An 11,218-nucleotide genomic window follows, 5' to 3' on the forward strand; every position below is an offset into this window, starting at 1 on the left:
TCTGGGGAGCCCTGGCAATGTGTCAGCACCCACTGACAGCTCTGATGGTCCATTTGCAATCCAATCATTGTTTCCCGGGTAATCCTCCATCATTTAGGAAGCTTTAATCCCCTTTTAAACAAATTGCACCGGCTCCACAAATGGGGTCAGTCCCAGGAGGGTGCAGGAGGCTCTCAGGGCTGAGACTGGGTGTGTTTCATTCCCTGCCAGTGCCAGGGCACAGATCCCATCCTCCCCATGGAATATTTGCCTTTGAAGTGGGGCTGGAGAAACACTGAGAGTCACCCATGCCCAAACTTTGAGACTAGAGGAGGATTTGAAGGACCAGGTAGAAGAAGATGGTTGAAAACTGTTTTTATCCTACAGAACAGCAAAATTGAATTGTTTCACTCAGTCTCACGCTGTAGGAGAAAATAAGTCATTGACCAAACCTCCAGGGCCCTTGTGTGACTTACCCAGAGTTTACACAGTTATGTTGTGTAATTTAATTACACAAAGCTGGAGTATTTCCTCTTCTTGTCTAACCTGCTATGAGAAAAATTTGGGCTGGACCCAAAAAGTGAAGGTGTTGGAAAATAAAGAGTGTAAAGGTAAAGGAGTTGTTTTCAACACAGCTTAAGATCTGGTTTATTTCCTATAGAATGATGAGACCTCAGTAAATCATTCATGTGAACATCTGAAAATGCAAAGAGATTCAGATGAAGTCCTGCTCACCTGGTTCATGAGAGATGCTCCACAGGGTCGAAGCAGCTGATTTTTGGGAGTATTGTGGCTGATCAGGAGTTGGCAGGAAGAAAGGAAGGAAAATGTGCAGAAATTCCAGGAAGGTTTTGTCCTGCTTTGCCATTCTTCACTCCCTGCACTTGGTTCTTAGGCTGGTGCAAATTCTCACGGTTAGAGTAAATTAAAAGGCAGAGGTTGAAAAATACTTATTTTGCTTTACTGTTATTTTGTAAAGGCAGCAACTTGGAGAAGTGAAACATCCTCTGCCCAACATCCAAGGAGCTGGACCAGGTCTCTGAGCCCTTACATGGAGTTTGCTGCGTTTCTAGGGACATTTCCAGGGGGAGCAAGTCTGGCCTAAAGATTTACCACGTTGAAAGAATCCATCAAATAAATAACTATGTCCACTGAGCTCCTGGCTCTGCCAGCCCCGCTGGAGCTCGGGCTGTGTTGCCCGAGGGTCAGTTCCATCCCAGCTCTGGATAACGAGGAGTTGGAAGGACTCTGCTTCTCTCCTTGCAGGCAGGGCTGCATCAGAGCAGGGTGGAGGAGGAGCCCGCGGTGTCGGACGGGCCGGCAGGGGCCGTGCTGGAGTAGAATTTTTTTTGGGAGCGCAGGAGCGGGGTCTGGGTGTCCACATCCCGGCGGGAGCCGCGTTTCAGGGACAGGAACACGTGCTGGGTCCAGCCGTACACCAGGCAGTTCAGGAGCCCCTGGGAAGCTGCGGTGAGAGCCTGGGAGAGAGCACAGGGGAGTCAGGGATCCCAGCAAAACCTCCCCCTCCCAGCAGGATTTTATCTTCTGTGCTGTTACTTTAATAAATATCTAATTAAATATCTAATTAATATCTAATTAAATGGAAATGCTATACAAATATATTAAATAAAAACTATATAATTTAATAAAATGTCTAACTTCTGCCTCAGGCACAGAAAGAGCTGGACAAGTGTTATTAAGGAATCACATTTGGAGACTTAGGGATATAGGGAAAACTTAGAGACATGGGGGAGAAAAACCAAATTTCTGGGGATCCTTTTGTCCTCTTTGCTACGATTTCCATGACCACAGAATCACTGAGGTTGGAAAAGACCTTTGAGGTCATCAAGTCCAAACATCCACCCAGCACCGTGTTCACCACTAAACTGCTGGGCTTTTGGGTACTGAGACCTTTTCAAGCCTGTGTAAAACACAAACCACCAAACCAAAATCTTTGCCAAGCAGAAGCACAAATCAGACTTGGGTTCACACAGCAGAGATCCTTGCCCAGCTGCATCCTGCAGGGATGCAGGGCAGGAGACTCAAGGTGGGAAGGCAGAGCCCAGGAGGCTGCAGGAGCAGACATTTACCTGCAGGATCAGCAGAGCCATGTAGATTTTGCTGGTTGTTGAAGCAGTCAATTTCAGCATCCCAAGGAGGACAGCTGTGGAAAGGGATGGATGAGAGGGTGAGGTTAACCCCACTTTTCTGGGGTTCCACAGGGGGATGCTGTGGGAGGAACTCTGCTCACCTGGAGCCCAGCAGCAGAAGAAGGCCACGGGGTAGAAAACCACTCGTTGTTCCACCATCTTAATCATGGCCCACTGCTGGTCCCCCAGGAATCCCGTGGAGTTCACAAACCTTTTGTACAGACCTCGGGCCTGGCTCAGGATAACCTGGGAAAGAACAGGCAAAAGTGATTGTCCAGGCTGTGATCTGCTGGGTTCATCCAGGATGGATCCCAATCTATCCAGCTTTGGACACAGCACTGAAATCCTGTATGTGGCCTTTTTTAAACTGAAGACTGTGAATTGATTTTAGAATCATTAAATTGTTTAGGCTGGAAAAGATCTCTAAGATCACAGAGTCCAACCATTAATCACCTCTTGCTGACCCATGCAGGAGGGGATCTCTTCTGCCAAGCTCCAAGCATTTGAAATCCTGCTAAATATTTTTGGGATGGGTTGACAGAACACAGGGCTCCAGATGGATTTATCTGGTGGCACAGTGATATTTTTCCTCCCCTACCACCCCTTCCAAAAGGGAAGCAACACCACACAATTATTCCCCTGTACTATTTACCAAGAGTGAGTGGACAAGGGGGATTGAAAACTGAGAGCAGGCTTAGATGGGATATTGGGAGGAAATCCTTCCTAGAGCAGCTGTGGCTGCCCCATCCCTGGAAGTGCCCAAGGCCAGGTTGGTCAGGGCTTGGAGCACCCTGGGACAGTGGGAGGTGTCCTTGCCCATGGCAGGGAGTGGCACTGCATGAGCTTAAGATGCTTTCCCACCCAAACAATTCCATGACTGCCTGGCCTCTGGTGCCATCCAAGGGCTCCACAAGGCCTTACCAGGATGGCCACGAAGCTGATGAGGAAGGAGATGAGGAAGACTCCGATGCTGTAGAAATGCATGGCACGGCAAACGGAGCCGCTCAGGCTCAGGGGCTCGTGGGGGGGCTCGGCCATCTCCGTGTGCATCAGGAGACACCTGTGGGACACAGGGAACGGCCTGAGCTCCTGCCCGCCCCCAGCAGCCCTGGGGCTGTGCCACAGCAAGGCAGGAAACTCACCCGTGCTTCTGGCTGAAGTTCTGGTAGCAATTGCTGCTGTTACCCAAGCAAAACACCGGCACCATGAGGAAGAAAGGGATCAGGCTGAGAGGAGAAAGGACAGCACGGTCATGGGTTATTGCACTGCTTCACTTGGGCACTGCTTGGTTTGTCTCCCATTACTACAGAGGAATTTAAAGTTGTTTTTGTTGGCAATGCTCTGGAAAAGTATTTTATCAGCTTTACCAGCACCAGGGCTTTCATTTGTGAGGGCTAATCATTGGTAAAGGGAAATCTTCTGGAAAACCACATCCAGTTAATAAAGTTATCATTAACTTCTTACTCTGCATTCATGAGGTCACACAGCTGCTTATGATGAGCTTTACAGCTTTTTTAGCTTCAAAACAAGGAGGAAGCAGGGATCAGCACACTGTAGTTTACCAAACCCACACCCTCCGCCAGGGAGAATGAAATCTTACCTTGACAAGATCGTTGCTATTCGGCCAATGCAACTTGCATAATCCACAACCTGCAAAATCCAAAAATCTTAATTATTTCTGTAGAGCCCCTGGTGCACAGGAAGCAGCTTCTAGGAAGCATTTCAGCAGCTGAGGGGGATCTGCTCAGCCTCCTGCTCCTGAACTTTCAGATGGAATATCTGGGATACAAAGTCTGCTGTGCACAGCAAATATCTGGAGAAGCTGTGTAGGGCAGTGGGGCTGATGGGTTTGTTGGGAAGAGCAGCATAAGGAATGTGCCATCCTGCAGGAATACCTGGGGTATTCCCCAGCCTGCTCATGGCAGTGCTGGTGCTTCCCTGTTTAGGTGTGAGGGAGGAATTAACTGCAAGGAGAGATTTTGGTCACGGGGTGTGTGAAGTATTTGCTCAGCTTGCAACGCAGGGAGGGTTTTCCTGAGCGTTGTGTCCTTGTTCCTGGGTTCCCAGCCTTTACACCAGTCCCACTCACCTGGGGGGGCACCCTGAAGAGGTTCTGGTTGTATTTCACCTTGAGGTCCATGTACAGGTGCCAGGTGTAGTTGACAGTGTAGAGAAAAGAGGCCAAGTAGAATATCTGAGAAATAAAACCAGCATTTCAGTCCTGGAATAACAATTCCTGTAGCATGTTTAGTTCCCCCCAAATCCCATGGGACAGAGGCAGGATGATGAACACCTGTCAAAGGGGAGGGTCTGAGCACAGGGGCTGTGCTCACATCCAGCTGGCAAAAGCCAGCCTGGAGAGAGATTCTCACTTTAAACCACACTAAAGCAGCTTCACTTTGGCCTCAGACAGGAGAACTAATGACAGCAGAACTGTCTTAGAAATAAAAATCTTTGTGACCTGGCTATTGTTTTTGGCTCAGAGCCTGGCAATGAGGATTTCAGAGGCACTTGGACCCTCTCAATGCTCTGTCCATTAGGAAACACAGGACAGATGTGACATTTAGATTTGCTTCTTGCATAACGAGCTCACTATGCAGAGAATTCACGGAAACAGAAACAATTGGATATTTCAAGAGGAATGTGAGGGCAGATATTCTCTCAGTCTGAGGTAACATCCCAAAAACTCTTTTCTTCCTCCATGGGAAAAAGGAGAGAAGATAGAGCACACTGAGAGTTCCATAGTCTTTGATTCCAGCTTGAGATGAGTCCAATTATCTAAAACTTCCTCTAAACCTCCCAAATCTTGATCAAATTTGTTTCCAAATTCATGCTTGCTCCAGGTTGCCTAATCAGACCGTGTACATGCATGTGCTGTGTTTGTCACAGGAAACACAAACTTCAGTGGCAAAGGCAAAGAGGAAGGGCTGGACAAGGGAATATTTTTTTTTTCTGTGGCTTTGCTATCCTTTGCCAAAAAGATAAGGAGCACAGGTTTGCTACCCTGGTATCATCCACGTCTGGGAAAATGGTCACTAAACAAACTTGGCCTCCTTCACTGAGGTTGTGAATGCTCTTGGCTGGCTCAAGAGGCTGAGCCCAAGGGCTGCCACAGGAACATTGCAGTGACTTTGCAGCTCATTAAATGAGTTTTAATGAGGGGCTGTTGCCCTTTTCCAGCTACTTGCAGAGAAGGCCAAAACAGTCAACAAGGATCCTTCTCTAGCACTTCAGGACCCCTGGGAGAGGCTCATGAAATGTCAGTGCTGCCTTCTGGAACAGAGACCCAAATGCCACTTGTGAAGGTGCCAGCAGGAAGGGAAGGGAATTCTGCTCTCCTGAGCCCCAGCTTTGGGGCTGAGGACAGTCCTGCAGCACTGCCCACGAGGAGATAAAGCAGAGACACAAGAATCCCTCATTACCCCACTTGTGTGGCTCTCATTGTGCTGCCCAGCATGAACAGAGCCTGCCAGGACATTATTAGGCCACTGGAACTGAACTGGAAGAACGTGGGGGAGTTGTGCAATTATAACCACAATATCTATTCTGGACTTTTTTATTGTAATGCAGGAGGAGGAGAGAATGAGGGACAGCAAAGGGAGCAGTATTTACATTCATATCAATCAAAGCTCTGGGGCTGAAAGAGGGAAAATACAAGAAACAAAGCAATCTCCTCCTTTATGACACAGTTTGGACACTGGGCAGTTCCATCCACTGCAATATCAACCTGTGGTGACAAATAATGACAAAAAAACTGAATAAAGCAAAATATTGCTCTGCTCCTAAGGCAGTGCCTTGAGACATCACAAGGACTCTGGTGTGAACTTCTCCAAGGGCTGCAAACTTCACTGCTGGGCTGTCCCTGCCTGTCCTCACCTCAGCACATCTGACACCTTCTGGGTGTTGGGGTGCAGAGAAGCCCCAGGTGTTTGTGAGACACCCAGAAGCACAATGAGACTTTTCTTTACTCATTCCATTAGCTTCCAGACCCCTCCTGCTCTGCAGAATCTGCTGGTTCAACCTGTTACTGGCTCCTTCTTATGAACAAGGTGTTCCCACCTCTCAAGGGCACTGCAGGGTGTTGGGTGAGGAGGTCCTGCACTGTCACGTGTCCTGGGGGAAAGGTTGCTATGGCAAGGGCTCAGTTTGTTTTAATTTCTCCCTGAGCAAACAGCAGTGACAGCTCTTGCCAGGCACAATCCAGCTCTGCCACCCAGGCAGTCCTTGTAGTGTGGGGACTGCTGGTGGCAAACAACAAAGTTTAATTATGACAAATTACAAGATTAATTCCAGAATGTGGTGCCAAGGTCACTCACCTGTCCCGTGGCCTGCAGGTTGTAGCAGATGAGGTCTTGCTGGGAGGTGGATGAGCTGTAAACCAAGGCCCCAGCCAGCCAGCACATGCCCAGGAACAGATCTGAGAGGCTCAGGTAGAAAAGAGGACGCACCTGGAAAAGGAAAAAGGCTCAGCAGGTGTGAGTGGAGTCACAGCCCTCCCACACCCCCACCCAGCTGCAGGTTTACCCCATTATCAGATGTAAACATATTTAATACAGCCTTCCAAAGGTTTTTCTGCAGGTGAGGAAGGTTTTTCAGTAGAAAAGTGTCCCACTGCAAAGTTATTTTGAAAGCCTTAATTGAGGGGAAGTGGGGGATAAGTGGCACTTTGTGGAGGGATGATTTTACACTCAGGGAAGCATTGTGATAACATTTCTGACACCAGTCAATTCATCTGCAGCAAACCCTGAGAGCTTCAATAAAAAAGTCTCCTCTACTTTCACAGCCAAGCAAGTTGAAAGAAAAGTTACCAGATGAAAACTTCTCAGCCTTTACTCCTAAGTATCATCCTTGTTTTCAGTCCTTTAAAATTCCTACACCAATGATAGCAGAAAGATCAATTGTGCTCAGACACAATTATCTGAACACTGTCACCTCCCAGCTCTTCTGGTGAGACAACTCTCCTTGCAGGGAAATTCCACATGGATCTGTGCTCTCAGGAGCTGTTCCATTGCAAATTCCCTGCTCCAACCACCACTTCTGCCACAGGATCCAAGAGCAGCATTAAAACTTACAGAAAATATCCCAAATCATGGTACAGCTTTGCAGAATAGGACAGATTGGCAGGGAGAGGAGACAACATGTTTTAAATAAACTCACATGGAAATCAGAACTTTCAGTAAACACAAACCCTTCCTCAGGTCTGGAATGACTTGAAACAAACATTTTTCTATGTGTTCCATGACATTTCAGCTGGTGACTAAGGTTGGGTTTATTTTACATGCTGTATTAATTTCCACTGAGAGCCATTAGTCCCTGCTGCATCTTGCTGGAAAGGAGTCAAGTCTCCTTTAACAACAGTTTCCAGCCCATTTCCAGTTTGCACACACTGGCCAGGACTGTAAACACTGCAGGAAAACATTTGTGCAAAATTCTGGCCAACATTTTCCTTGCTGGTGGGAGAGCAGAGACTCTGGAAAAGCAGCCTAATTACCTACATTCTTAATTGAAGCCTTTGGTACCTCATCTTCAGCATCCAGGAGAGAAAATTGTGGTGTTTTTCTTTCCCTATAGAAAATTATAATGCTAAACATAGCATGGAAATGCTTCAGGAGGCTTTGATTTTGTATTTCTTTTCATGGAGTTGAGTTTTTGGTGAGATTTGCTTCAATATTGTACTGGGAGTAAATGTATGCCACCCATCACGTTGTGTTTTACTTGTTCCATGTGCCATGAGAGCAAGCTTAGGAAGATTGATAAGAGTTAAGGTAGATCTGATTGAGCCAGATTTGTCCTTAAGGCACGAGGCATAAAGAAAGATTTGGAGTTAATTTTAATTTGATTTCATCTATAAATACCTTTTTTTTTTAACCAGGCTTTTCCTCGCTGGTGCAGAAATGAAGCCCTGGCACAACAGGCTGGGGGCACTGTCCAGTTTGTGATCAAGGCAGGTTAAACCAAACAGCTCTAAAATAAGCAAAGAAGCCACTTTTGCAATCAAACAGGTGACCTCTTTCTCCAGCACAAGTGCCCTTGAAGCAAGGCATTGCTGGTGGATCCAGGAGCTGTTTTGGCAGAGACCTGAATAAAGAAGTAGGTGACATAAGGGCAAGTGTGGCTCTGGCTTGCAAAAGGGGAAAGAAAATAACCACTGGTATTTATAAAATAGAGGAAGGGACTGCAAAGATGTAATGATTTACATCCTGGCAGCTCCAGCAGCAGCACACACGTGGATTTGGCTCTGTGGCCATGGCTCAGGCACAAGCTGAGCTGAAGTTTCTTCTTCAAACCTGTTGAGCTGAGGGTTCTTCCTTGCTTGCCATCATCCCTTCTGAATGATTTGCCTCAGGCTGAAGGGTTTTATTGACCCCATAGAGACAGAAAACAAGCTTCAAGAATGCAATATTTGATTTCTGAGGTTTGGGACAGGAAGGGAAATGTTTCTAAGATCCTTCCCCTCCCAGCCTCCAGAGCTGCTTATTTTTAAACATTTTGCTGTGGGTCCTCATGACTCAGGGAATAAGCTGTTTGTGGCAAGATTTGCTATGGATCTCTTCCAGCCCCTTTGTTTACAAACTTCCACTTCAGAGTCGAGACATGAGGACAAGATGATGGGGAAGTTGCTGAAGATTTTGTTGCTTCTGAAACCCAGCACCAGATCTCCCTTGGCAGAAGAAGAGCCTGGAAGGCTGATGCAAACCAGTCCCTCCAGCTGGCATCCAGCCCTCCTATCCGGATTTGCAGAAATAATCTGAGCAGAAACATCTGGACCTGCTGGAGCAGGAAGGGCCCATCAGTGACCTGGAGCCATGTGTGGCTCACGAGCAGCTCCCAAGCCACAGCCCCATCACATGACTGAGAGCAGAAGGGCTCCTGAGAAACCCAGCCGTGGAAACCAACGGGATGAGGCTGCTGAGTCACACCAGGACACTGCCAAAGCCAGCTCCACACATCTGGAGCTTTCCAGGTGCAGATGTGGTAGGAGGAGGATTTGATGTGCACCTTGAGCAGCAGAAGCTCAAGCAGTTTTTCCATCCCAGTGCTAAGGTGAAGTCCCAGCATTTATTCTTCCCTGGGAATGCCTGGAGATCTCCACAGTTTATTCTGGATGTGCTGGGCAGAGCATTTCTAGGAGGTTGGCTGGGAGCAAGGTCCTGCCTGTGGTAAGTAGGACAGATTTGCCCTGCAAACATGGACTCATGTTCTACTTCCCACCGTGTCATCCAACAGTGTGTCAGTGGCCTGCATTCCTTGCTTCTCCAGGGATAGCTCCATGAATTCCCTTGAAGTCCCATTCTCTGGGCTGCAGATCAAACCCACAATGTGCAAAGAACATGAAGATGAAGGAAGGACAAATACACCTGCTGCCAGCTCCGTTGACTTTCTACGTGGTCCACAGGCCAGGCTGAGCCTGCAAACCCTGGACAGCAAATCCCAACTTCACAGGTATCAGCTCAGCTCACTGCCCCCAGGAAGTCCTGGACACACAGAGGGACTGCGTGTGGCCATCCAAGCCTGGCAGGATGGGATGGAGAGCAGTGGGGTCGGTTTTAGTAGCACACCTGCCCAGAGAAACTCCTCAGAGACAGCCAAAGACCAACACCTGTAAAAGCATTTCTGCAGGGGCAGCTCTAATTTGCACTTTGTGCACAACTCCTCAGTCCCCCAGGAGTTTTGCACTACTGAGGAGGGCACACAAAGAAATCTCTGCTCCCAGAAAGACTGGAGGACTTTCCTGGAGCAGCAGAAAGCACGGGACTAAGGAACCTGCTTCTCCCTGCAGAAGCACAAGTTCAAGGTCATCCTTTCACTCCTACCAAGACAAAGAGCCCAATTCTTAGCAAGCCCTTTGCCTCCCAGCTATTAAACAAGGTTTGACCACATAACCGTGAGACCTGCAGCTGCTCCTAGGAGAGGGTCTGTGCCACAGGGACCCAAACCACGGCTTAGGGGGGGAGAAGGAAGCTCAGACCTTACCTCGGGGGACCGCACTGCATTTTGGAAGATGGCGTAAGCAATAATTGAGCTGGACCCTACAACGCTGAGAAGAAAAAAGCACAGGTTGGAACACGAGCGCGTCTGCCTCGCTGGGAGACGCGAGTTCTCTTTTTTTTGCTTTTCTGGGTAAAATAATCTTGGCGACAGTGACTTCATGGGCAGCGTGCCGTACCTGAGCATGGCCATGGTGAACTGGATCCACTGGAGCGCAGAGTAGACCTGGGGAGAAGGACGGGAGGGAGCTCAGGTGACACGGCCCGAGGGCGGCAGGAGCGCCCGGGGACCGCGGAGTCCCGGGAAGGAGCGGGCAGCACGGACCGGGGACCGGGACCAGAGACCGCGGAGTCCCGGGAAGGAGCGGGCAGCACGGACCGGGGACCGGGACCAGAGACCGCGGAGTCCCGGGAAGGAGAGGGCAGCACGGACCGGGACCAGGAAGGAACAACAAGGACCAGAGATCGGGATAGGAGCGGGCAGCGCGGAGCTGGGAAGGTGAACTGGCGGGTCCCGGAGAAGAACGGGCAGCACAGACCGAGGACAGGGAGACCGGGAGGTCCCGGGCAGGGCAGTACGAACCGGGGACTGAGGACAGCGGGGTCCCGAAGAGGAGTAAGCAGCACGGACTGGGGACTGGGACTGGGGGAAGATCGTGCAGCGCTGCCGGTGCCGCCGAGCACGGATCGGGGCGCAGAGCTGGAGGAGGACCGTGAGGGGATGGAGGAGAAGAGACGCGCATAGCGAGGTCCCGGGAAGGGAGCAGCCTCTGTGTCAAGGGGTCCCGGTGCCGGCGGGGCTCGCTCACCTCCTGCCAGACCCCATCCAGCCGTTCCACCTCCGCCGGCAGGGCCATGAGTACCGCCGCCACCGCTGCACCGCCCGGGGCTGCGGGCACCGCCCGCGCTCCGCCCCGGGGCCGCACCGCGCCCGGCCCCCGCCAGCGGGGCCGGCTGCGGGGAGCGCCCGGTGGCAGAGAGGGGCTGAGGAGTCAAGAGCCCTGGGCAAACAGCGGGATTGGCGTCCACGGGGAGCGGCGTCCCGTGCATCCCTCCGGGGGCAGAACCGGCCGAGCCCCGGTGGGCGGGCGAGCTCGCTTC

General features: G+C 50.0%; 1 protein-coding gene across 1 annotated transcript; it reads right to left on the reverse strand.

The window, feature by feature from the left end:
- Positions 1-599: 599 nt before the first annotated feature.
- On the reverse strand, positions 600-11,033 carry TMEM116 (transmembrane protein 116). The gene is made up of 11 exons (XM_014875120.2): positions 10,927-11,033; positions 10,297-10,343; positions 10,104-10,167; positions 6,446-6,577; positions 4,219-4,323; positions 3,730-3,779; positions 3,272-3,355; positions 3,051-3,189; positions 2,231-2,375; positions 2,070-2,143; positions 600-1,457 (listed from the first exon to the last, which is right to left on the reverse strand). Exons 1-11 carry the CDS (start codon positions 10,972-10,974, stop codon positions 1,257-1,259), a joined length of 1,089 nt encoding a protein of 362 aa, XP_014730606.1. The 5' UTR covers positions 10,975-11,033; the 3' UTR covers positions 600-1,256.
- Between the last annotated feature and the right edge of the window lie 185 nt (positions 11,034-11,218).

This window comes from Sturnus vulgaris, chromosome 19 (genome assembly GCF_052056855.1).
Source record: "Sturnus vulgaris isolate bStuVul1 chromosome 19, bStuVul1.hap1, whole genome shotgun sequence".
Taxonomy (NCBI): Eukaryota; Metazoa; Chordata; class Aves; order Passeriformes; family Sturnidae; genus Sturnus; species Sturnus vulgaris.

Coding starts and splice junctions, on each gene's coding strand:
- TMEM116 (XM_014875120.2), bottom strand. CDS start 10,974: ATGGCCCTGCCGGCGGAGGTGGAACGGCTGGATGGGGTCTGGCAGGAG. Junction 10,344..10,926: donor TGGATGGGGTCTGGCAGGAG/GTGAGCGAGCCC, acceptor CCTTCTCCCCAG/GTCTACTCTGCGCTCCAGTG. Junction 3,190..3,271: donor AACTTCAGCCAGAAGCACGG/GTGAGTTTCCTG, acceptor TGTGTCCCACAG/GTGTCTCCTGATGCACACGG.